Source organism: Neomonachus schauinslandi, chromosome 1 (genome assembly GCF_002201575.2).
Source record: "Neomonachus schauinslandi chromosome 1, ASM220157v2, whole genome shotgun sequence".
In the NCBI taxonomy this organism is placed as follows: domain Eukaryota; kingdom Metazoa; phylum Chordata; class Mammalia; order Carnivora; family Phocidae; genus Neomonachus; species Neomonachus schauinslandi.
The window spans coordinates 109,116,381-109,143,495 of record NC_058403.1 but is presented as its reverse complement, the minus strand read 5'-3'; the positions used below and the strand labels follow the sequence as shown (position 1 = coordinate 109,143,495).

At 35.6% G+C, this 27,115-nt stretch overlaps 1 protein-coding gene across 1 annotated transcript; it reads left to right on the top strand.

The window, feature by feature from the left end:
* Positions 1-69: 69 nt before the first annotated feature.
* Positions 70-25,166, top strand: AADAC (arylacetamide deacetylase). Its single transcript, XM_044915155.1, is given in 5 exon segments — positions 70-287; positions 11,795-12,017; positions 15,872-15,941; positions 17,124-17,295; positions 24,371-25,166. Coding segments are annotated over 5 exon segments (1,200 nt in total). The 5' UTR covers positions 70-149; the 3' UTR covers positions 24,968-25,166.
* The last annotated feature ends 1,949 nt before the right edge of the window (positions 25,167-27,115 follow it).

Here is a 27,115-nt window from a genome sequence, read left to right as displayed (position 1 = left end):
TGAGCCTGGCATTGGGCTCCCTGCTCAGTGGGAAGCCTGCTTTTCCCTCTCCCACTCCCCCTGCTTGTGTTCCCTCTCTCACTGTCTCTCTCTCTGTCAAATAAATAGGTAAAATCTTAAAAAAAAAAAAAAAGTAGAAGGGAACCATCATGGGAAGAAAGACTCTTTTGCTTCTGATCATGGGGGTCTTCATGGCATATTATATTTATATACCTCTCCTAGATAATATTGAAGAGCCATGGAAACTACTGTGCCTGTCCGTATGTTTGAAAACTGTAACAGATTTGGTAAGTACATAGTTCTAATGACTCTGAATATTTAACATTTTAATCAGGAGAAAATAATTATTTGTATTATTGTTATTTAAAAAATTTCTACTGTCTTGGAAATTTTGTTCTTAAAGCTTGCTTGAAGACGTTAAAACCATATATATATATATATATATTTTTTTTTAACTATTCCTTAATGCAGACCCCTAACAGAATGAGTATGGAGGAAGTAGTCAATAGCTTTAATTTTAAATATTAAAAGACAAAACATAATCTTTTAAATATGAAAAGACAGGAAGACAAAAATTCTTATTCTGAGTTTCATGGCATGAATGCTGCCACAATGAAGCACTTTTTTTTTTTTTTTAAGAACTTCAGAAATGGTAGGATTGAACAACGCGGTGATAAGTCACAGAATTTGTGCAATAATCTTGAATTCAGACAAGAAAATGCATTCGTATTGAAATATTTGTAAACAAGTCAGCTGGTAAAAAGTCCAGGGCAACAGGACGCACACGATTTCCAGTTGTAAAAGGCTGGACTACTAAGGTGACGGTGCGGCTGGTTGGCAGGCTGCTGGTGTTGGCGCTGCCCCTCAAAGACCCGTGGTTCTTTCCTAACAAGGCTCATTATGTGAAATGGAAACCATTTTTTATCTCCTTTAAACATCTCTGTAGTAAATTGCCTTCTATAGCAAAAAAAACAAAACAAAATAAAACCCAAAATAAAATAACAGTAATTCAAGGACAGTCTGGGTATTAAACCTTTGGCTCATTATCTCTTTCCTTGGATTTTTTTTAAGGTGTTTTATTAGGTCTCTTCTGGAATTGAATATAGCTCTGAATAAGTGCAATGCATGTCTTATTTTCATTTTCTTATTAGTGATTTGATCATTTGTAGTAATTTTATTAGCACATATGTTGTTGGATTTGGGTCAGTTTCACTGGAATATAGCTTCATGTCTTATTTTTTGTAAATTATTCTTGAATTATATTTAAAATATTTATTTTGGAAAAAAATTTAAAAATAAAATATTTTTGTTCATAGTTTTGTTTTATTATTTAGGTTAATTATATGTGTGTATATAGTTACATATACATGTTTAAATACACATATGGTCCTCTTTGTATGTCTCTAAAACAATGTCACTTTCTCTCCTAGTACTTTTTAATCTTTTTCTACATTTTTCCTTCCTTTCGTTTTTCTCATTTCTATCATATATACTACCTTGGGTTTCTTTGAATTTGGTGTTTATTTCTGAAATTATTTTCCTTTGTTTTTAATATTCCTTTTCTAATTTCTACCAGTATCGGTTTTCAGTCACTCCTTTCTTTTGACTAGTGATTACCTCCAAACATCTGTCTATATCTTCCATGAATATGTGCATTTCTCCTTTGTGATATTTCTTCTTATGTTATTTTTAAAATCCATTCTGCAATATTGTGTAATATATTTCACCCACTTTGTAGCAACTGGTTTCTTTTTTTTTTTTTAAGATTTTATTTATTTATTTGACAGAGAGAGACACAGCGAGAGAGGGAACACAAGCAGGGGGAGTGGGAGAGGGAGAAGCAGGCCTCCCACTGAGCAGGGAGCCCGATGCGGGGCTCGATCCCAGGACCCTAGGATCATGACCTGAGCCGAAGGCAGACGCTTAACGACTGTGCCACCCAGGCGCCCCTGTAGCAACTTGTTTCTAATTTGTTTTTTTCATTTTCTTCATGTGTTGGAAACTGTTATTTTTCATATAGTACCTGGTATCTTGCATGAATATTATATCTACAACTTTTGTATTATTTCTATTTGACTGAATGGCTTTTCCTGGACAAACTATTACAAGAATGTCCTGAGGAATAGAGGTAGGGTCAATATATTTTTTTTCTTTCAGTTTTTGTGCTAAGTCACAAAACTGCTACAATATATACATATATATTTATACTCTCAAAAATGAAAGAGTCTCACCAAATCAAAGACTCTCACAAACAGAATTAAAACATAATAAGGCTTGACTCTGGGAAAAGTAAAGAAACTCAGAAACTACCCAGGAAGGTTCAGAGGTAATTGGTATCTTCGTGATTATTGATTTGTTATTTTCTTTCTTTTTCTGTGTGGTTTTCTACAGAATATGTAGATTTACCTTAAAGCCTTCACTCCTTTTTTTTTAAGAAAAAGTTGAATTTATTTACTAAATACATCAGATTAACATATAATATGACATCTTTCCAAACCTCTATAAAATCTATCACACATTGATGAAGAAGCCAGTTTTTTGCCAATCCTCCTTCCCTCCCCCCAAAAGAAAAAAAAACCCAAGAGTTTCTTGCTTGAATTTAATGCCATCAGGTCCTATTTTGTGCTTCGCTGATCAGTTTGAACTTAAGAAAAAGAATAGTAATTCACACTTTTGATAATTCAATGATGAAGATAAATGGAAGTCATGGGATACAATCACCTGTCAACTTGTTTGTGGTGCAGCATTATCTCCTAGAATAGAAATATCAAATATAGTTAACTAAAATGCCAACTCTAATAGATTGCTCAGCATTACCTTGTAAGGACTAGGAGGTTGTATCTGGTCTTGGTAAGAAGTAACATTGTAGTCAGATAACATAACACTATCAAACGCATCCTGGGCTTGGGATTATAAGCATTTGTGAAAAGTGTTTTCCACCACAATACCAGACTGTAAGGTTTTCCTTAGTTGAATTGAGACAGTTTTTTTTTTAGAATATGTAAAAATTCTTTTTTAAATTATTATGCTCAATTAGCCCACATATAGTTCATCATTAGTTTTTGATGTAGTGTTCAACGATTCATTAGTTGCGTGTAACACCCAGCGCTCATCACAACACAATTTGAAGCTTCCTAGGTTTAAGGCCATTTTTAAAAATACTGGTTTTATCATCTCTGTTCTTTGTTTACACTTGGCCCAGCTTACTTCCTTTTGTTACTGTGACCTCAAAGATACACTGGTTGGCCTGTAAAGGGTGAACGTTTTGAGGCCCAATGATGATTTTAGTTTCCAAATTACCAAATACCTACACTTCCTATGCAAAACCCTAACTTGGCTGCCGCCCGTAGCATAAGTACTGTTTCTTAACTTTGAATGCTCTGAAATTCAGTTTTATTATTTTTCCTTTCGGGGCTAGATCTCTTTATGACAGATTAAGATACAAGAAATAATTTTGCCCATAAATTTAGGGATATAAATTCCAGAGCTGGTCAGAATTTTCCCTCTTTATTCTTTGATATTTCAAATCTACATAAAAAATTCCGTTTAGGGTATAGAGTTAGTATAAGGAGAGGAAGTGATCCGAGAAGATAGGTCCACTAAGCTATTGCTCTAATTCATCATAGTTCACTAAAGGAAAGACAATGAAAGAAACCGTAAAATCATTGTGATTCAGTTCAGACTCCAGGGACACTGGACATTATTTTTAACACACCGGTAACTTCTTAGTCTTTTGTTATATATTTATTACACTTCCTAGTAGGATCCAAAAGTTTGTGAGATTATAAAGTCTTTTTACAAAATTTTATACTTAGTACCGTCTTACACAACATGTTACAATTACTATTTTCATAACTAAATTCTTATCTGTAATTTATATTTTTTTAATTTAGTTTAATTTAATTTGACCATTTTCTATCATTTAAAAAATATTTATTTGGGCTAACCAGCCTCATTCTTTGCAGATAAAATACTTGAGTCCGGTGATTTATGTTTTAAAAGAGGGCCTTATATTTTCTGTACTTAACTTCGATTTAAACCAGAGGGCCAACTAAATTAGCATATTTAGAAACAAGTACTCCTATGACACCTACTTTATGTCATAGGTTGTAGAAATTTTAAATTTGTTGAAATTAAGTAAATAAATGCTTATGATCTATTACTTTCCAGTGGTGACATTTAAAATCAGCAGTCCTGATATTTATGTGATTTCTTCAAACATTTTTGCTAATTGGTTGGAGGGCTTGTACAAAAATCATACCCAGCAGAAACATGGAGGATATTATTTAACACTTTGTAAAAATTATGTAGAAATAAAAAGGACAGAAGATGGTGTGCTGGAGGTAGGAGTCTCCACCCCTTGTGTAATTATGGAGAAGAGCAGGGAGGAGACACCCAAGTGTTGGGGAACATGGTTGGCATATGTGGAGCTGTCTGTTTGGGGAGTATACCCAGAATATAGAGAAGACATGGAGCATACTCATAGCTAGAATAATTGGTCTCCCAAAGCCTGTCAGGCATGGACTAAGCATTTGTAGTTTACTCTAATGAAGTTCTCCCCTTCTGGCTGCAATTGTAACATGAGGGCAGTCATTTCTTGGAAGTGTGTACTTTTTGTGGGTCTAACAACTGACTTCTCTTTGGGACAGTTGCTGGGCACCAGTAAGGAGGGGTATTTGCTTGATAGTTGAACACTTACCCAGGTGTAGCATGAGTTGGTTGGGAAATGCTGCTGGTGGTGGGATACACCATTCCACTAGACCCTGGGCCAGGCCCAGGTGACCAGAGAGTTAGGTTTCTACTTAGTCTCTCATAGGTATGTAATGATGGTCACTAAGGGACAGCATATTGTCTAGTCGGGAGTGACACCTAGCTCCAGAGTCAGACCTGGGCTTGAGTCCCATATCCATCACTAACTGTCTGGATGGACATGAACAGATCTTTTAAGCTCTCCTACCACAATGTGCTCAACTGAAAATCTGGGAATATATTACTACGGATCAGGTCTTAATAAGAATTGAATGAGTACAAGCACAAATCTGGCAAAATTTAAAAACAATGGGTATAGTAGTTATTTATATCTATCTCCATACTACTGCCTGTGTTATCACTGGATGTTTGTAATTTTTTTAATTATTATATTATGTTAATCACCATACATTACATCATTAGTTTTTGATGTAGTGTTCCGTGATTCATTGTTTGCGTATAACACCCAGTGCTCCATGCAGAGTGTGCCCTCTTTAATACCCATCACCAGGCTAACCCATCCTCCCTCTCCCCTCCCCTTGGATGTTTGTAATTTTTTAAAGATTTTATTTATTTATTTGACACAGAGAGAGAGAGAGAGATCACAAGCAGCGGGAGTGGCAGGCAGAGGGAGAGGGTTCTCTACTGAGCAGGGAGCCCAATGTGTGGCTCACTCCCAGCACCTGGGATCATGACCTGAGCTGAAGGCAGATGCTTAACCAACTGAGCCACCCAGGTGCCCATGGATGTTTGTAATTTTACAGCCGGATACAATTGTATGAAAAAATTTTCCAGCTGAACATTGGCAATACTGAATAAAATAAATATTGAAAATCATGTTCAAGTCAAATTTCTGTAAAAATACCTATTTTTTTTAATTTTTAAAAAATTTTATTATGTTATGTTAATCACCATACATTACATCGTTAGTGTTTGAAAAATACCTATAAGTTTTATAGAGATAGATACAGACAGATATGGATATGCATATGATTACAGATTTGGACTTGGATTAGACATAGATATTAATAACATCTATAACTATATAAATATAGATAGTACAATATATACATGTGAATATATATACTATGAAGCTGCTAGTATTTATCAATCTATCTGTCATCAATCTGTTAGTTGATTGCATGCTGTCTTTTATCCTTTTGACTATAACTAACTTCTTAACTTCAGGAAAATCTAATAATTCCTCAATATATGTCCATATCATAATGTTATTGTTTTTTGGATCAAATTAGTCTGAGACATTAGACTAAATAAAACAGGATAATAACTGGAAATGACCTTTCAATACATGAATTAGAAAATTATAAATGGATTATTATCAGTTTAATTCCCCAGATATTTCACAATGCCTACAAATTAAAAATTTTTTTAATTTTAATAATTTCTTTGATCATTATATTTAATGATACATATATATTATATATACCATTTATTTTGTTGTTAGCTAGTTCAAACATATTAAACTCCTTGCTAATACTCTTATAAAGAAAGAATAGACCACCGTGTTCTGAAAACAGCTCCCCACAATGCAGCCTCAACAGAGCTTCCCAGTATAATTCAGTGTAATTCAACCATAGGGCCTAAGAAGGCTAGTTAGCTTCTAGAAAACTTCTGGGTTTTTGTAAACACTTTAGTCATTCTTCTTCAGGCTTTTGATCAAATTGTCTTGCCTCTCTTAACTAATCCTAAAATTTTTAAACACTCATAATTTGCAGATTAAAAGCACCCACCAGACACTATCTTCATATCAGTCAGTTAGAATTGGTCCCCTTCCTCTTCCTACCTCACCACCCTATTCAAGGTCTTTCTTCATTTTGCTTCTTATTGCAGGTTATTTATGTTCACTTTTACCGATAGTCCATGAAAGTTGAAAATTCTATCGGGACGCCTGGGTGGCGGGTGAAGCGTCTGCCTTTAGCTCAGGTCATGATCCCAGGGTCCTGGGATTGAGCCCTGCATCTGGTTTCCTGCTCAGCAGGAAGCCTGCTTCTCCCCTTCCCTCTCCCTCTGCCTCCCTCTCCCTCTGCCTGCAGCTCCCCTTGCTTGTGGGCTCTCTCTCTCTGACAAATAAATAAATAAAATCTTAAAAAAAAAAAAAAGAAAATTCTATCCCAGGCATCTTGCATCAATATACTTTCTAGCACTGGGCTTTGCACACACTGAACATGCAGTATATTTTGTGAAGTCAGACCGCATTCACTTGCACTGAAGAAGCTTGCACTCCAGGGACTCCCCTGATGTGGGCCTGAGTCCCTGCACAGACTTCGCTGCTATCCTGACTCCTCTCTGCTTTCTTCTCTAAGGGATCCCAGGGGGTTATTACTCCCAGAACTTTTAAAGGGGACTCCCCTTGGTGAATTTGTCAATCCAGTAAACACTCAGGTTAGAAGTAATTTTGATGTATTTTTTCTTAAAACCCAGGAAGGCTGCAGGAAGTACAGTTTGAGAATTCAATTAGGAGTCTGTAAAAAATGGGAAACTTTAAAAATGAACAATAACAAAAAAAGAGAGTAAAGTGGTAGATTTTGTGATAGCTGAAATGTGAAAGTGTGGTTATTTTATTTTTTTTTTATTTATTTTTTTTTTAAAGATTTTATTTATTTGTTTGAGAGAGAGAGAATGAGAGAGAGCAAGCACATGAGAGGGGGGAGGGTCAGAGGGAGAAGCAGACTCCCTGCCGAGCAGGGAGCCCGATGCGGGACTCGATCCCGGGACTCCAGGATCATGACCTGAGCCGAAGGCAGTCGCTTAACCAACTGAGCCACCCAGGCGCCCCATGTGTGGTTATTTTAATGACTATTTCTCTGATGCCAGTTTTGTTTTGGTGAATCTGGAGTCTTTGAAGGATACATAGCAGGAACTATGCATAAAGGAAGAAACTAGAGGTACTTTTACTGCAACTGGGGTGAAAGAAGGAGTATGAAAGCATAGAAAAATCCCAGGTCCTAAAGTAAATCTGAACATAAAGGAAACATAGACTTTGCCAGATGGGGGTGTGTGTGTGTATGCGTGTGATATATATATATACACATACACTTACATATATGTTTGTGTGTGTGTGGTATATTTATACTCATAGATATATGCGTATACATATTTTTACTCATATACATAGCCATATGTATATGCTCATATATAAACACACACCGTATATATAATTAAATACAAATATTTTTCTATTTTAGTAATACATGCTTCTTAAGTAGAGGCAAACATAGAAAGTTTTAAGACAAAAGTGGTGCAGATGACTAGTGAAGGAGTAAGGCGCTCTCATTGGGAATTTGTACAAAGCGTCACCAGTGCCTAAAATAAAGCCAGGATCATTATTGCAGAGAATGCAAGAGGACTAGTAATGGATTTGCTCAAAATCATAAGTTCTTGCCACACCCTCCCTACCACACCCCTAGTTGCCCCAGACCCTTTGATCACCATTGGTTCCACTCTGGGGAACAGAGCAGTTTGCAGTGCATCCTGGACCTGATGCAAAGACTCTGTGTCTTTAGTTCCCACTAAAATCCGGCACGCTGAGTATTAGGCTTACTTGATAAATAACTGGGAGTATTTTGCTACCTTAACCTGAAGTGAGTCACTGAGCATTTTACCCCTTTTTTATGGTGAGAGTACAAAAATAGCAACTTTCTTTTACTTTGGAGACAATATCCAAGAAGCCCCAGACTTCTGAACACCCAGAAACCAAAGTAACAAGACCCTAAATTTCATGAGGTTTACTATGTATTCTTTGCCACATATATGATTTACCAAGGCATGCATAGTATTTGCTATTTCTCAATCACCAGATCTATAAGCTTGATGACACAGTGTTGTGGACCAGTATGATGTCCTGTGACATACAGAGACAGTAGAAATTCTTGTAGATCAGATTATGCGGGGAGCAAGAGAGTTCCTATAGACTCGAAGCAAGACAGTAACGGTGTACTGCTTTCCTTGCTAACTGGTAGAGAAGGAGACAGGCCCAAACGAATGCTGTGTACTAGAAGCCAGAAGCTGTGTTAATTTGTTCCATTAAAGAGATCATATCTGGAATAGCAGCTGCAATTGGAGTTATGACCTGATTAAGTTTAAGATAATTCTGTATTTCTCAAACATTCATCTGTCTTCTGTTTAAGTCATATAGTTGATACACCCTTTGACAAAACAAAAGCAGGCCCTAGTTAAAGTGGTAAGTTCAGATTTTAACCAATAATATGTTACTGCAATAGGGAAGTGGGTCAGCATGATTTGAACTCAACTTCAGTTTGTACAGAGGTGAATGGATGTTTTAAAGGAAGAATGGGAATAAGGAAGGGAGCAAGGGAGGGCTCAGGATCAGGAAATGAGAAGTGACAAGGGGTTGGTTATTATACATGCATTTAGGCCCACTGGCAATTATGGAAGTTTGGATTCTATTCTCTCAGTTCTTCCTAATGATTACATTCCCAAGGAATGGCTTTCAGGTCCTTGAGAAAGACCCTCCTAAATTGTAGGAGATACATATACATTTCAAAGAGGCAGAGAAAGGATTCACCATTGTAAGCCTTTTTTAGTAAGTACCCTCAGAAAGGATGATCAGGGGCTTATCTGTCAGTTGTTGGCTAAAACAAGCAGTACATTTTTGCCATAGCATTGAGCTATGCTAATGGGGAGAAAGGGGGTGAATGTAGTCATTTGTGCTGAGTGTCTGTGTCTCAACTGGTTGAGGCCCAGTTGAGAAAGGGACTCAGAGGAGTCCAGCTACTGTTTAGTCAGGGAGAAAATCTTGTGTCATTTTAAGACTTGCACAGAAATTATCACCTCTAAATGTTTCAAGTCTTTTGATTGCAGCACAAATCTTTGTGATTCCCTGGGATTTATTATTGCTTTTCTTTTACTATTTCAGTAGGGAGAGGCAGTTTCAGGTACTTCCATAACACCTCTTGACTAATGGAATAAGGAGCCAAAGTAAGGACACTGTCAGCTGCCAAGTATGTCTATTTCAACTATCCATTGAGAGAAACTGGGAAAATAAGCACAGCTATGGATATTTATACCCTTGGACCATTTTAATTGGGAATCAATCTAGAACACTATTTCATACTTGATACCCTTAAGCTTCACTCTGCTTGATGGCCATGGTGGCTTTGGGGTCTCTAGGAATTAATGCCATTTCAGAATGAGTGCCTAGTATTCTCTTTCCAAAGTCTGGGTATTCCCCTTTCCCTCAATATTAACTCATCCAAACCTGGTTCTCTTGGGGGAATGCTAGGAGGCAGCTCTCAAAATTGGGTAAGAAACCATAACAATGCAGATTAAGCCAGACTTAAAAAAAAGCCACATGTTTAATCAATACCCATAGGGGCTCAGAGAAAATAATGGTTTTTTCTTCATTTCTGCCCTCTCATTCTTGTAGGAGTGCTTCTTTGTGGCATAATTTAATTTGGCATGGAGTTGTGGGAAATGTATTTCCCTGACCTGCCTTTCAGGAACCAGGTGGGGATGATTCAGTATTGAAAAGAGATAATTTTGTGTCTACAATAGCCAAACTGTGGAAAGAGCCAAGATGTCCATCGACAGATGAATGGATAAAGAAGATGTGGCGTATATATACAATGGAATATTATGCAGCCATCAAAAGGAATGAGATCTTGCCATTTGCAACGACGTGGATGGAACTGGAGGGTATTATGCTGAGCGAAATAAGCCAAACAGAGAAAGACATGTATCATATGACCTCACTGATATGAGGAATTCTTAATCTCAGGAAACAAACTGAGGGTTGCTGGAGTGGGGGGTGGGGTGGGAGGGATGGGGTGGCTGGGTGATAGACACTGGGGAGGGTATGTGCTCTGGTAAGCACTGTGAATTGTGCAAGACTGTTGAATCTCAGATCTGTACCTCTGAAACAAATAATGCAATATATGTTAAGAAAAAAAAAGAAGAAGAAGAAGAAGAAGAAGGTAGCGGGAGGGGAAGAATGAAGCAGGGGAAATCGGAGGGGTAGACGAACCATGAGAGACGATGGACTCTGAAAAACAAACAGGGTTCTAGAGGGGAGGGGGTGGGAGGATGGGTTAGTCTGGTGGTGGGTATTGAGGAGGGCACATTCTGCATGGAGCACTGGGTGTTATGTACAAACAATGAATCATGGAACACTTCATCTAAAACTAAGGATGTAATGTATGGGGATTAACATAAGAATAAAAAAAAAGAGATAATTTTGCTTATTCCTTTTGTACCTGTTTTACCTTTGTATGATGGTAAAGAGGACGACCCAACTTTTTCTTTTTTTTTTTTTTTTTTAGAATTTGACCCAGCTACTTAATTAATTACCACATGTTTCCAATTTAAGATGGGAAAATGAGTCTTTTTGATTCTTGGAATTCTAACATTATAGATCTTTCATGGTTTGGCTCATACTCACCTCCTGAGGTCTTTTTTCTTTTTTTCATCCTTGTGTGGACCTGACTTCAGAGCTTTACTAAGCTACCTGCCTTTCTCCAATTGCAGTAGGAGCGTCCCTGTGTCTTTAACTTTGGCCTAGAGGGAGATTGCCTCCTTTGTTTGGCCAAACTCTTACATATCAGAGTTCAGTACTCATAACAGAGTTCACCTACTGTTTGAAAACATCTCCCCAGGTCTCATGTCCAGGCAACTAGTTTATCTTCCTATTGACCTTTGCCAAAGTTCATTGTATATGTCTATGAGACATGCAGTTTATGTTGCTTTATAACTGCTTATATATCCATTTCTCCCACTTGACTCTGAGCTTATTTAGAGTAGGGAACTCACCCTGTTTGTCTTTGTACTCAAGGTAGGAAGCATAGAACCTGCCAAGATGTAATACCTCCGTAATTTCTTTACCTTTATTTATATGAGGCAACTATTGTGGTAAAAATTCTGAATCTCCAGTATTTCTAACTGTGTCATTCAGATTCACCTGTTTGACAATCCGATACAGAACTATTGGGAGCATACCGCATACTTCTATGTTCATAAACAACATTGACATTTGATATTTGTAACCTGGTGTACCTCCCCCTTCTTTTAGATTATGTTTGCTGAACTATTGGGAATGAACCATTTCATGAACATTGCAATTTTCTTTGTGAACCTTCAAGAAGTCCCACCCACATCTGATGAAAATGTCACTGTGACGGAGACAACTTTCAACAACATTCCTGTCCATGTATATGTGCCAAAACGAAAGCCAGAGAGCCTAAGAAGGGTCTTATTTTATGTTCATGGTGGTGGTTGGTGTTTGGGGAGTGCTGGTATGTGCTTTTTGTTGAAAAATCTTAATTTGTCGTATAGCATATATTTTATTAAGATGTTGACTTCACATATCAAGAAGATATATCTGTTAAACATCCCAGAAAAATAACACTTCAGCTGTCTGAAATTCATTTCCTTGGAGCTATGTTAGTTTAAAGGAATTATTTCAGATCTCTTTCTGAAAGGGAATAATGATTTGCTGTAGCAAATCTCAAGTCAGAAGAAAAAGTGTTTCATGAGCTTAGACATTTATTATTAAACTTGTTAATTGCAGAAATGATGGAATGTTGTAATGAAAACCAAAATGAAGTACATGGAATAGTGGATGAGAAATGAGGAAATGGAGATGATGACTCTAGTCTTTCATTCAGCTTAGATAAGAAAGAAATGAGAAAGGTGCTAGATGGAAAAGAAGCCCAGAGTTGAGTAAGGGTATTTTATCTTGATTTTATATAAAAATATATATATTTCATTGACTGCAAAGGAAGCAGCCAACAAAACAAAGAGACAACCCACAGAATGGGAGAGGATATTTGCAAATGACACTACAGACAAAGTGCTGATTTCCAAGATCTATAAAGAACGTCTCAAACTCAACACCCAAAAAACAAATAATCAAGTCAAAAAATGGGCAGAAGACATGAACAGACACTTTTCCAAAGAAGACATACAAATGGCTAACAGACACATGAAAAAATGTTCGACATCATTAACCATCAGGGAAATTAAAATCAAAACCACACTGAGATACCACATTACACCAGTTAGAATGGCAAAAATTGACAAGGCAAGAAACAACAGATGTTGGAGAGGTTGTGGAGAAAGGGGAACCCTTTTACACTGTTGGTGGGAATGCAAGTTGGTACAGCCACTTTGGAAAACAGTGTGGAGGTGCCTCAAAAAGTTAAAAATAGAGCTACCCTATGACCCAGCAATTGCACTCCTGGGTATTTACCCCAAAGACACAGATGTAGTGAAAAGAAGGGCCATATGCACCCCAATGTTCATAGCAGCAATGTCCGCAATAGCCAAACTGTGGAAAGAGCCGAGATGCCCTTCAACAGATGAATGGATAAAGATGTGGTCCATATATACAATGGAATATTACTCAGCCATCAGAAAGGATGAATACCCAACTTTTACATCAACATGAATGGGACTGGAGGAGATTATGATAAGTGAAATAAGTCAAGCAAAGAAAGTCAATTATCGTATGGTTTCACTTATTTGTGGAACATAAGGAATAGCATGGAGGACATTAGGAGAAGGAAGGGAAAAATGAAGCGGGGGAAATTGGAGGGGGAGATGAACCATGAGAGTCTCTGGACTCCAGGAATCAAACAGAGAGTTTTAGAGGGGAGCAAAGTGGGGGGATGGGTTAGCCTGGTGATGGTATTAAGGAGGGCATGTACTGCATGGAGCACTGGGTGTTATACAAAAACAATGAATCGTGGATCACCACATCAAAAACTGTTGAGTGAAATAAGTCAAACAGAGAAAGACATATATCATATGACCTCACTGATATGAGGAATTCTTAATTGTAGGAAACAAACTGAGGGTTGCTGGAGGGGGGGTGGGGTGGGAGGGATGGGGTGACTGGGTGATAGACACTGGGGAGGGTATGTGCTCTGGTAAGCGCTGTGATTTGTGCAAGACTGTTGAATCTCAGATCTGTACCTCTGAAACAAATAATGCAATATATGTTAAGAAAAAAAAAGAAGAAGAAGAAGAAGAAGAAGGTAGCGGGAGGGGAAGAATGAAGCGGGGGAAATCGGAGGGGTAGATGAACCATGAGAGACGATGGACTCTGAAAAACAAACAGGGTTCTAGAGGGGAGGGGGTGGGAGGATGGGTTAGCCTGGTGGTGGTATTGAGGAGGGCACATTCTGCATGGAGCACTGGGTGTTATGCACAAACAATGAATCATGGAACACTTCATCTAAAACTAAGGATGTAATGTATGGGGATTAACATAAGAATAAAAAAAAAACTAATGATGTATTTTATGGTGACTAACATAACATAATAAAATTAAATTAAAAAAATATATATTTCAGTTTATTTTATGCATTTTTAATGTTTATATAAATATATGAAATATGTAATATTTTAATGTATATAATGTTCCTGTATATAATGTAAAATTTTATGTTTTATTTTATCTATGTATTAATATTTATTTTATATTATATGCATTTTATATTTACAAATGAGAGATCTATGAATATGTTTATAAACTGAAGGTAAAGATGGCAGTTAATAGAAATACGCTGGAGAAATGGGGGGTGGCTGGAGGATGGAATGAGGTTTGCCTGATCTAGAGGATATGAGAAGAAATTGGACTTAGTGCAGAGGAGAAGTATTAGCAACACATAGGAGGAGAAACACACTTTCTCTGTGACAGGAGAAAAAGAGGTGTTGATGGGTATTGATATAGATTGGAAACGTAAATCAGAGCAGTAAAGGATATGATCCTGTCTATCATCTTCTATAAACACAGGTAGTAAAGTCATTAGCTGGCGATGAATGAGGTTTCTAAGGCAAAATCTGACTATGCTATGCCTCAGTCCATTTCCATGAGTCCCTGCTGCCCAAAGCACTTCTTTAAAAATCCTTTCATCAAAGTATTATTAAAGAATGGGAGTATGCTTACCAAGATAAAGGAACTAAATAAGAATAAGCCCTGAAACAAAATGGTATTTTCCTGACGTTTTTTATTTTTCTATTAAAAAGACATAACAATTTATGTTCTAATTCAAAATACAAGAATGACTTTTTATAGTAAATGTTAAATAAAAGCTTAAAACTTAGTGTGTATTTGATATTTTAAGAATATTCAGCACCTGGGCGCCTGGGTGGCTCAGTTGGTTAAGCGACTGCCTTCGGCTCAGGTCATGATCCTGGAGTCCCGGGATCGAGTCCCGCATCGGGCTCCCTGCTCGGCAGGGAGTCTGCTTCTCCCTCTGACCCTCCTCCCTCTCATGCTCTCTGTCTCTCATTCTCTCTGTCTCAAATAAATAAATAAAATCTTAAAAAAAAAAAAAAAAAAAAAAGAATATTCAGCACCTGACTTTGGAATCATTTCAAGATAATATCTATTCTTTTCATGGCTCACATGATTTAACGTTTGTGACAACTACATATTCTGATACTTCCCACATAACACTTTATGATTTCTCCCTCCTCTCATTACTGGCAAATTCTATTTCATCTTACAATTTTCTTATCTGCAAAAGGGATCATTTACCCAAGCCTACTCATCCCCACTCCACACACATGGCCACCACCGCCCGCCCCAGAAAACACAGTTTTTTCTGTCTGCCTAGAAAATGTGAATATATAAATCAGGTTTTAGCTTTCCCTACTTCTACTTTTCCTTATCTTTCTCTGGCGGTTTTGATAAAGTCCAGTACTATTTCCATACAACTACCTCCCCATTAAAACCACTCATATTTTGCATTGCTGCTTTCTGCTTATATGCTTGCCCCTCCCTGCCGCTGTCCCTAGTAGATTGTGACTTACAGCAAGTCAGGGAATTAGTATGAATGTGTTTACTCTTTCAACACCTAATGCCTGCTGAATGAAGGGAGAAGAGATTAATCTCAAAAAGAATGAATTTGGTTTAAATTATCCAGTGTGAAAATGTGGGGAAGGACAAGAACGCTGACAATACATATGTGAAAGGATCACTGAGCAGAATAATTCATGTTCTATAGCTATGGTGAAATCTTAGAAAAATTTTTCCCAGAACATTTCAGGGAGGAGAAAAGGTATAGGGATAAGCTTTCTGCTGATGGAAACACTCATCAATTCATTTGTCAGTTTCTGATTTTATTTTCTTTTATTTCAGCTTTGTTCAGTTATGACTTCCTGTCAAGACAGACGGCTGATAGACTTGATGCTGTTGTCATTTCAGCCAAGTAAGAACACTGTTGATTTGTCTGAGTTTTGGCCAGATGCCTTATACAGTAAGATGCTCTCAGTTGTCTTGGTTGTTCCTCGGTTATGCTGGAAGTGTTTCAAATGAAACTGAGAGGGTGAGAATAGGCAAAGTGATCTTGACATGACCAGAAAAGAGTCAGAGTAAAAAGAGTTGTATAGTTAGGTCAAACAGGGATCGAAAATAGGAAGTCAAAAAATTGTTACAATAAAATTAAACTACTGCATCTTAGGGACGAATGACCTCTACTGGTTTTCTAGCCTACTCCCTTTTTTTTTTTTTTCAGGAGGCTCTCCACATAGGGCTTAAACTCATGACCCTGATATCAAGAGTCAGAGGCTGACTGAACCACCCAGGTACCCCTAGCTTACTCTTAATTAGCTAAGATGAAGGCTTTGGAGTCAGAGAATCAGGTTCAAAGCCTGGTTGTAGAGTTAATTGGATGATTTTGTGGCAGCTAAATATCATTTTAGCTCAGTTTTCTCAGATATAAACTGGGAATCATATAATATTTTCTATATCATAGAGTTATTTTAAAGATTAAGTGATAAAACGCATTTAAAGCAATTAGTAGAGTGTATTTCATGGTACAATCCTTCATTAAATGCAATTAGTCACCAAATAACATATAGGAATACAGGCAAAATCTATTCTCAAAAAACATTTTAGATCAATAATTAATAAAGAAAACAACCCCAATGGGAATAAATAGAAAAATGAAGAAACTATGAAAAAAAAAACCCATAATAGTGACTGCATGCCAACTTGGTTATTAGATTAAGCTGGAATATTATAATTCCTAAGCTTTGTTTGCTATTTATTGGTCAGTAATGAAGCATAATGATTACAAAGAAAATAACATTCTGGTAAAAGTTTATTTAAAGGAAATGATCACTTTTTTTTTTCTTAAGTCTAATCCAAGTTTTGCATTCAAGCCTTTACTTGTGGAAAAATGTAAAAATTTGTAAAAGCTTTCATATCAAGCATTATCATAAGAATGAAGTTTGTCTTTGGATTCATAAAGACCCCAAATACCAGGTTTGCTAAAGAAAATTTTTCTACATTTGATTTTTAGGGTTAGAGTATGCCTCCTGCTCTACACAGATGCGCATTTTTTAATGAAAAATAGTTGACTTGAAAAACATTGTTATTCTGCTCACAGCTACAGACTAGCACCCAAATATCACTTTCCAAATCACTTTGAAGACATATATAATGCACTAAAGTGGTTCTTGCGCCAAGATGTTCTTGACAAATATGGTGTGGATCCTGGAAGGATTGGTATTTCTGGAGAAAGCGCTGGAGGGAATTTAGTGGCCGCAGTGACTCAACAGGTACATTGTTTAGGTTTGCTTCTTTTAAAAAATATTTTACACTTAAATATCTATTTCATACATTAACATATCAAAGCAATTATGTTATGTTAATATGTTAGAGATACATACAGATAAATATTAGAGAACATTTATATCCTGAGTGCTTCTATTCCTACATTCCGCCAGATTTTTTTAAAAGATTTATTTATTTGTGTATTTATTTTAGAGAAAGAGGGAGAGAGCATGTGGGGGATAGGGGCAGAGGGAAAGGGAGAGAGAGCCTTTTTTTTTTTTTTTCCACTTTGAAAATGCTTTAATGGTGGTGTCTGTACAGCATGTAATCTCAAGACAGGAAGAAAAGCAACTGGACTCACACAGTGAGACACTGCTATCAGAGAACAGGTTGTGAGTGAATAGAGTTCACAGGGCTTCCATGCTTTACTGGGTACCAGACAGGTCTAGGCCCCCTCCTTTTCAAAAGTGCCCTCCTCCTCAGCTGTGGCATCCTGGTGCTGCTAGTACTCAGACACAGGTCGCTCATGTAGCAGGGAGAGAGAGTCTCAAGCAGACTCTGTGCTGAGTGCGGAGCTTGAAGTGGGACTGGATCTCACAATCCTGAGATCACAACCCTGAGATCACGACCCTGAGATCACAACCTGAGCCAAAACCAAGAGTCAGACACCTGCCTGACTGTGCTTCCCAGGGGCCCTACATTCTGCCAGATTTTTTAAAAAAATAAAATGATAAAACACTCTTTTCAGATCATTGGTTTAAACATAATTAATATGGTCAGCTAAGTGCCACACTATTTTGCTTTATTAGGGCTGGTATTTGTGAAACAATCAATGATACCATCACCATAGCTACAGAATCAGATTAATCCAGGATCCTTCATGGAATATACTAAAACTTGCATGAAAACTGTTGTTATCAGAATTCTTAATTTGCCTATAGACAAAAAATGTTAGCAGGTTTATGGATACTGTTTACTTGCAGAAGGAATTATAAATTTTCAGAAATCAACCATCACACTATTTCTATGACATTTAGCTAAAACTGGGCATCTACTGGCTATCAATTTAAAGTGACAATCATAATTAGTGTAATAGTGAGTAAAGTGTTTTTGATGTTGTTATCCGACCTAAGAAAGAAACCAGGCACTGATGGCTTAGACGCTGTGTTCCTGTATGAAAAAAGAATTACTTGTAGATTTACGAATGAATGTTTGCAATTCAGTAACTAACTCTAATCATAAATATTGCACATAAATTTATTATACAATCAAACAAACCTTGCTGTTGATTTTGTTGATTGTATTATTCATTTTTACACATATTTTAAAGTATATCAATTTTGCCTATTGGTACCTTCAGAATAACCTTCTCATGATTTGTAGGCAAAGGAAAGATATAAATTTTGTGATTTGTTACAAATATACTGCAGAGCAGATATCTGCGACTTCCCAGAAATTAACTTCTATATTGTCTAGTCATTGTCACTCTGAGAGGTATCTTGATGCAGTACAAAGGGCACATCAGGAGACATGGATTTTTGAAGCTAAAGAAATGTCCAGCTCTATGACCTTGGACAAGCCACCTAATCTTTTCAAGCATCAATTTCTTTTTACTGTGTTGCATAATGAACCCTTCCTCTTATGGAGTTTAGACTCCTATAGTGGTTAACCAATGAATTCTGACCCATAATTATTAAAAATATGGTTAAAATACCTTATACTATTCTGGAGAGCATTAAACCGATAATAAGATATGAGAAGTTTCTAGGCCAAAAAGTTTTTTAAGGATACGACACACACACACACACACACACACACACACACACACACAAGATAAGCCTAGCACTCAATGTCCTCTCTGCTCTAATAGTATATGCCAATCAAAAGAAAACTGTTCAACCAAGATGAGCTAGAGAGTTGAAGTCAAGTTCCAGGGCCCTCTGAAAATGGTGACAATTATGAAGTACTTCTAACTTTAAGTGAGGCCCTGAAGAGATATGGTCTCACTGGTCAGGGTAAATGTGATATAGAACAAACCTCATATGCATTTGGAGCCCTGCTTCACATCACCTGGATGGAATGGGGAAATTTCAGTCCTTGAACTTAAATTAAGTTAGTGTGAACAGTTGATATTCAAGTAGACTAGACAGAAATGTATAAAAATACTCCCTGGAGAAATATGGTGTCATTATAGATTTCAAATTATTCATGCAAATATTTTTTGAAATCAGTATCCAGCACAGAATAAAACATATCCAGGCAAACAAGTAAATAAGAAACAATGAAGAAAAGCAAGCAGAATCAACAGACAACAGAAAAACACTACAAAATTCAGATACTGCAGTTATCAGCCACAGAATATAAAATAATTATCCTAATTTCTTCAATTAATTCACAACCATGATTGCAAATTTCAGCAGAAAAATTTTTGAAAAACTAAAAAATGAAATTATCAAAATAAAAACTTTATGAATTGTTTATTTTACATAGCTAAGAGATCATTTATAAGCTGAAAGATGAGTCCTATGACCCATGGATGATTCTGCAAAATGAAGCATGGAAACCCCAGAAAGATAGAAAATACAAAAGAGAAGATAAGAAAATCCAATAGACTTTTAAATGTTATGCCAGAAGCAAAGGGGAAAGAATGGGAGAAAGGAATACTTAAAAATATAGTAGGGCATTGTGCAGAGCTGATGAAAGATATCAAGATACAGATAAAAGAAGCTCCATGAATCTTGAACATACTTTTTTAAAAGATTAAAAATAAATAGCTAGAGAGAAATCTATACGTAGACACAGCAAGGTGAAAGTATAGAAAACCAACAACACAAAATTAAACAAAAAGAAATAGAGGGGTGCCAGGCTGACTTTGTCGGTAAGGCATACAACTCTTGATCTTAGGGTTGTGAGTACATTAGGTGTAGAGATTCTGAAAAAATGAAATAGAGGAATTCTTAGAGAAAAAAAGAGTACCTTCACAGAAGTGCAAGTCATACTGACAGCTTATTTCTCAATAGCGAGAACGTAATTTCTAAGTTAGTGGAATATTATCAAAGTGCAGCAATTTTTACTGTCAACCAAATCCTATGGTGCACAAAAATATTACTTACAAATAAAGGAGATATAAAGGCATATTCAGATAAACCAAAACTAAGAAAACTGCTATTAATGGAACACGGTAAAAGGTGGTTTAAATAAATGTTTCAGACACACTGAAAATGCAGATAAAAGTTTATGATACAGGAAGAAGCAAAAAGCAAGAATGTGGCAAGATGTGGGTAAATCTTAAACTTGGATAGTTTAAAATAATAAGATATATGGAATTAAAGTATAAGAAAAACAAACCATAAGTTCAAGAGTGGAGGGGAGGGCAGATTTTAAGCCTTTTAAAGCTCTCTTTATTATCTAAGAAGAAATAAAGACTTAGAATTGGCCTTTGATAACTTCATTTGTTTTTGAGATGTTACGAATACACATTATAATTCTTAGGGTAATCATTTAAAGAATAAAAATAGGGTATAACTTATAAACTATGACAGGAAAAAAATAGAATAATTAAAAGGTCAACCAATCTGAAAGAAGTCAAAAATAGAGAAAACAGAAAAGAAGGAGAATTCACAAAATAAGGTAGATCAAAATAAATTTTTTTTCGCAATTAGAGTAAATATTAGTGGTCTAAATAATCTGATTGTAGGACCAAGATTGTCAGATTAGAAAGCAGAAAATCTGAAAGTAAATGGATGGAAAATGTATATCCTGAAATAACATCTAAAAGAATTGCCGGTAGGTTAAGAAGATCACATCATTACAGAAAAGGTTAAACCACCAGGAAAATATAATAACTCTAAATCTGTATGAAGAAAATATTAACAGAACTACAGGGGAAGACACACATGTTCAAAACCATAATGAGAGATTTAACAATACTTCTTTCAGTAATTAAGAAAAGCAGGCAATAATAATAATAAGGGTATAGAGGACTGGAATAATGATCAATACATTTAACTCAATGGACTTATAAAAAACAGGGAAACAAGCAAATACATGTGATGGTTTTAAAAAATTGACGAAGTACTGGTCCATAAAGCGAGTCTCAAAAAAAAAAAATCACAGAATTTAAATCACACATTTGGACTATTAACCACAATGCAAGGTGGGAAATCAATAGAAAAAAGGCAAATAAGAAAATATCCTTCTTTGTATGGAAATTTAAAAAATACATTAAGTACCTAATAGTGACCCATTAATTAATAGAATATATGTCTTGCATATGTTCCCCACATTTAGAACAATATTTTTAGGAAACTGTATTTCCTCAAAAGCATAGATTGGAAAGGAAGAAAGGTTGAAATAAGCATCTGACTCAAGAAAAAAAATAGAAGGAAGATAATAGTAATGGCAAGAACAGAAATTATGATATTCAAACAGGCTAGCAGTAAATATGAACAACAAGCAAAAAGTTAATTCTTTGAAAGAACTAATAAGAATTTTAAGTCTCTGGAAAGACGAAGAAGAACAAAGTCAGGCATAAATAATTAACATCAGGATTGAAAAAGGGACAATACTGCAAGCCCTTCAATATGAAGAAGAATTAGCCTTTGATGAGTTAAGAAGGAACATCGTAGTCTTTGAAAGACATATTTGAAATTTGAAGTTAAAAAATATTTAATAATATTTAAACTCAATAGACAAATTCCAAGAAAGATATAACTTGCAAAACAGACACAAGAAGAAATGAAAATCTGAGCCATTTTATAACCATTAAACAAATTAAATCAGTAATAAAAACAGTCCTGGTAAGAAACCTTGCTGGCAATTTACATCAAACATCAAGGAGAAATCACTCAAAATAAATACAAAATATTCCAGAGAATAGGAAAACATTGTACACTCTTTTTAATTATTTTTAGAGAAGCATGATCTTTATGACTAATTTAACAAGAACAATTTCAGGAAGGAAAACAATGGCTAAGATATTACTATCATGAATAAAATATTAGAAAAAAATGTATATATACTATATATACATATACATGCACACATATATATATATATACATGTATATATATATATATATATACACATAGACCATGATCAAGTTGCTAATAATGCAAGGAAAAGCATATTTGATAAAAATAAGTGAATTTCACCACATTAATAGATAAAGGAAGCAGAATCATATATCATCTTCATCTTACTAGATACAGAAAAAGCATTTAGTAAAATTCACAATAACGATTATTGGTTCCCTGAGAATAGATGGAAAGTCCTTAACCAGATAAACTACATTGATTAAATGGTATAATTTTAAAGAAATACACACTATTGAATTCCATAGAATGAAGGATGAGAAGGAAGATGGGTGTGCAGTCCTACTGGGGAGGAAGGGTGTGTGGTCAATTCAGGGATATGGGAAACTCCCTATCTTTAAACATAGTTATATTTTACATTTCTGTTTTAGGAATTTCTATACTTGATTTTATGTGTATTATATTTAAGTACAAAGACAGTTTTTTAAAACATATATGTTCAAAGATTTTAGCTACCTGTCAAGTTCGATTTATTGGTGAAATAGAAAATATTTTTGTATTTCTTCTTAACTTAATCTAAAATCAGCCACCTGTTAGCTACTTATTTAATTACTACCACACTTCTACTAATGTAAACAGTGTTCTTCATACTAGATACTGAGCTAAAAGGAATGTGGTAATCTTACATGAGACAAAACATTGAAATGATTATTTAAATTCAGTACATTTTTCCAACATAAAACAATTATTTTTACATAAAACAATCTGGTAATGGACTTATAAATATTTTATTTTACTAACTAGATCTAATTACTAACTGTGCTTTAAAGGCAATGAAAAAAACACTGCTGTCATTTGCTTTTGCTAGTGTTTGTGTGTGTGTGTATGTGTTTGTTATGTGTGTAAAATGTCATCTGTATACCACAGGAAAAAATGCCAGAGTGCTCTCTTTCTTCAAGTCTATATTAAGTTTCAAGAAATAGACTTCAATTTAGACATTATACTTTGAAAAGCATCAGAGTACATATGGCTTTAATAATTACTATTTGTGATCTATACTAGCGTATCTCAAGTCTTTGCATGCATGAGAATAACCTGAGAAACTTGTTAAAATACAAATTGCTGGTTCCTCCCTAACTGACTTAGTAAGTCTGGGTGAGGACCCAAGAATTTGAATTTCTAACAAATCCTCACGTGATGCATATGCTCCTGGTCCAGGGGCCACACTTTGAGAAGTTAATTATCACTGTTAATGAGCACTGGGTATTATATAAGACTGATCAATCACAGACCTGTACCCCTGAAACAAATAATACATTATATGTTAATTAATTGAATTTAACTAAAAAAAATTCAAAAAAAGAGAAGTTAATTAACCTATGAGACACAATAGGCCATTTCAATGTTGCAAGACCAAGGAAATGTACATAAAAACAACTGCTAAACTGTAATGCTCAATATTACTGGTTTCCAAATATTTTTGGTCATGTATCTTCTTAATAAAAACCTTCTAGTATACCCCATATATATGCATATTAGTTTATAGATAAATTTGTGTTAATGCACTAATGTAATTTGAATATTTAAAAAACATAAATGTTAAAATGAATTAGACTTTTGCCTAGGATTTGTCTGTTTAGTATCGGAGCCAAATTAGAATTCCTAGTAATGTGATCTTTCCTTTAAATGTTAATGCCTGTTGATATAATAATATATGTACATAAGTTTTTTACTCAAAAAGAAGTGTTTCCTCTGATTGCCATTCCTAGTTGTCAGGGTAGATATTTTGCTTTTTAATCACAGATTAGGTGGTCTCTCTCTTCATCCATAAGGAAAGCAGTACAAATCAGTTTATATTCATGATTTAAGACACACCTAATATTCAATACAATATCGAAAATTAGAAAGTTCTTTTAGATATATTTTTGTGGTTTCTGATTATCTTTTTGAGATTCTGGATTTATCCAGTATCAATATATTGTTTTTAAATAAAAATATCTTTTAAATGAAAATTACTATTTGAGCAATTCATTTAAATTATTTTCAGCTCATAGATGACCCAGATATCAAGATCAAACTCAAGACCCAGTCTTTAATTTATCCTGCCCTTCAGACTCTTGATATGGATTTACCATAATATCGGGAATGTTCACATTTTCCAACTCTGTCCAAATCAATGATGGTCAGGTGGTGGAGTGGATACTTTACTGAGGACAGATCACTTGCAAAAGCTATGCTCTTCAATCAACATGTACCAGTGGAATCAAGACATCTGTTCAAATTTGTTAATTGGAGTTCTTTGCTCCCTGAGAAATTTAAGAAGGGACACTTTTATAACAGTCCAACTTACGGTAGTTCTGAGCTGACTAAAAAATATCCAGGGTTTTTAGATGTGAGGGCAGCCCCCTTGTTGGCTGATGACAACAAATTGCGAAGTTTACCCTTGACCTATGTCATCACTTGTCAATATGATGTCTTGAGAGATGATGGAATTATGTATGTCACCCGACTTCAGAATGCTGGAGTTCCGGTGACCCATAACCATATTGAGGATGGATTCCATGGAGCATTTTCCTATTATGGGTTTAAAATTGGATATAGAACAGAAAATCAGTATATGAATTGGCTAAGTGAAAATCTATAGTAAAAATCTGAGGAGTGGTCCATAAAAATATATAAGCTTCAGAATAGGAAACTAGTGAGAATCAAAGGGTTATGTTTGGGTTGATGTTTGTCATCTGTGACCCTTCTAAGTCTGCATAGCCATCATGTTGCTTGTTTTTTTTAAATCAGAAGGTAACTGGGTGATGGATGTTAAGGAAGGCACGTAATGTAATGAGCACTGGATATTATATAAGACCTCTACCTCTGAAACCAATAATACTATTATATGTTAATTAATTGAATTTAAATTAAAAAATAATTTATATTTCATCTTTCTTGTAGTAGTTGCTAACTTTGTACAATGGCTTTCTTAAGACGTATGAGGGTAAAAGCTAAAACACACTGTTGTTCTATCTGGTCCAGAAGATTTCTGATTATGTCATTGGGTTAAAGATTAAATGATGTCATTTGAATGTTAAAAAAAATAAAAAATAAATCAGGGGATTCTTTTTTCTTATCCTAAATGTTGTTTACTTACTTCTGTATCTTAGAAAATATCTACTTTCCTATATTTTTTTCTTGCTGCTGTTATTCATTTCTTATAGCTGTAATTAACAGCCCTAGTTTTTTTTTTTTAAGATTTTATTTATTTATTTAACAGAGAGAGAGAGACAGCAAAAGAGGGAACACAAGCAGGGGGAGTGGGAGAGGGAGAAGCAAGCTTCCCTCTGCACAGGGAGGCTGATGCGCAGCGCAGCTCGATCCCAGGGCCCTGGGATCATGACCTGAGCTGAAGGCAGATGCTTAACAACTGAGCCACCCAGGCGCCCCAACAGCCCTAGTTTTTTAATTGCTTAAACTATTACGATTGAGAAGAAAGTTTTAAACACATCTAGCTCGTGAAATGCCAGAGCCTCAATTGGCATGGATTTAGAGCTTTGAAATGCTGTTTTGTAGGCATTAATATGAATTATGTGCCAACTGTCTTTCAAAGTATTTGCCTCAATATAATGCCATTTGTCTATTGCTACAAAATTCATTTCTTAATACAAGCCTTTTCCTGTGCTAGGTACCAAATTTAATGCCAATGATATCACATGTAGGCACTTTGGGGAAAAGCAGCTCCATTCTTGTGACAAATTAGGGAGACTGAGGTAGGAGACAACAGCTCCACAATGTAGTAGTGGTGAATGAAGCTTAGGATATGGAAGAAATAATAAAACCAAACTGAAAAATTTGAATCTCTAGAAGTTCTTATGTCCATATGGGCATAGTAGAAGGAAAACTGAAATTAAATTATTTTTCTTGAACTGTGATCTTGAACTATGTTATGAACTTGAACTGTGGGCTGCTATAACACAATACCATAGACTGGGTGACTTACAAACAATAGAAATTTACTTCTTTAATGTTCTGGAGGCTCAGGTTGTCAGCATGGTCAAGTTCTGGTGAGAGTCCTCTTCTAGACTGCAGATGCAAGTGCATCCTCACCTGGCAGAACGCAGGGAGGGGAAGCAAGCTTTCTCATGACTCTTATAAGAGCACTATTCTCATTCATGAGGTTCACCAATATTCCTAATTATCTCCCAAAGGCACCACCTCATAATACCAACACATGAAAGGGTAGGGTTTCAACATATGAAATATAGGGAGACACAAACATTTAGTCTATAACCTAGACCATGGAGAATAAACTATAGTGACTGTATGCTATATAATCTTGGTAATTTTGTGGAAGCACTGAGGAATGCAGCCTAGGACTAGTATGGTGGCTTCTCACAGCCACCAGAAATCAAGTCTTTACCTTTCTGCTCAACTATTATCAGGCAGAAAGGGGTGTTGCATTTGGGATGGGAAAACCACAGACTTTCATTTCTGTTTTTATCAACAAATACAACAGCAGGCCTGGAAGCCTCACCAATATATTTCTCATTTTATGTCTCATTTTACAAAACTGCATTTCACGGGGACACTGTGAGAGTTGCTTGAGGAGTCATATTTTTTAACCTGGGCGTATCATCTGGAACAAAGTTAGTATTTTTTCAAGTAAAACCGTGAGAAATGGATAAGCAACAGGCAGTCCACAAATTCTATAGGAGTAAATGGTTTAAATTATGTGTGAAAAATAGAAACATTTAGGGTCATATATTACAGGAGACAGATGTACGAATGAATCATACCTATGGTT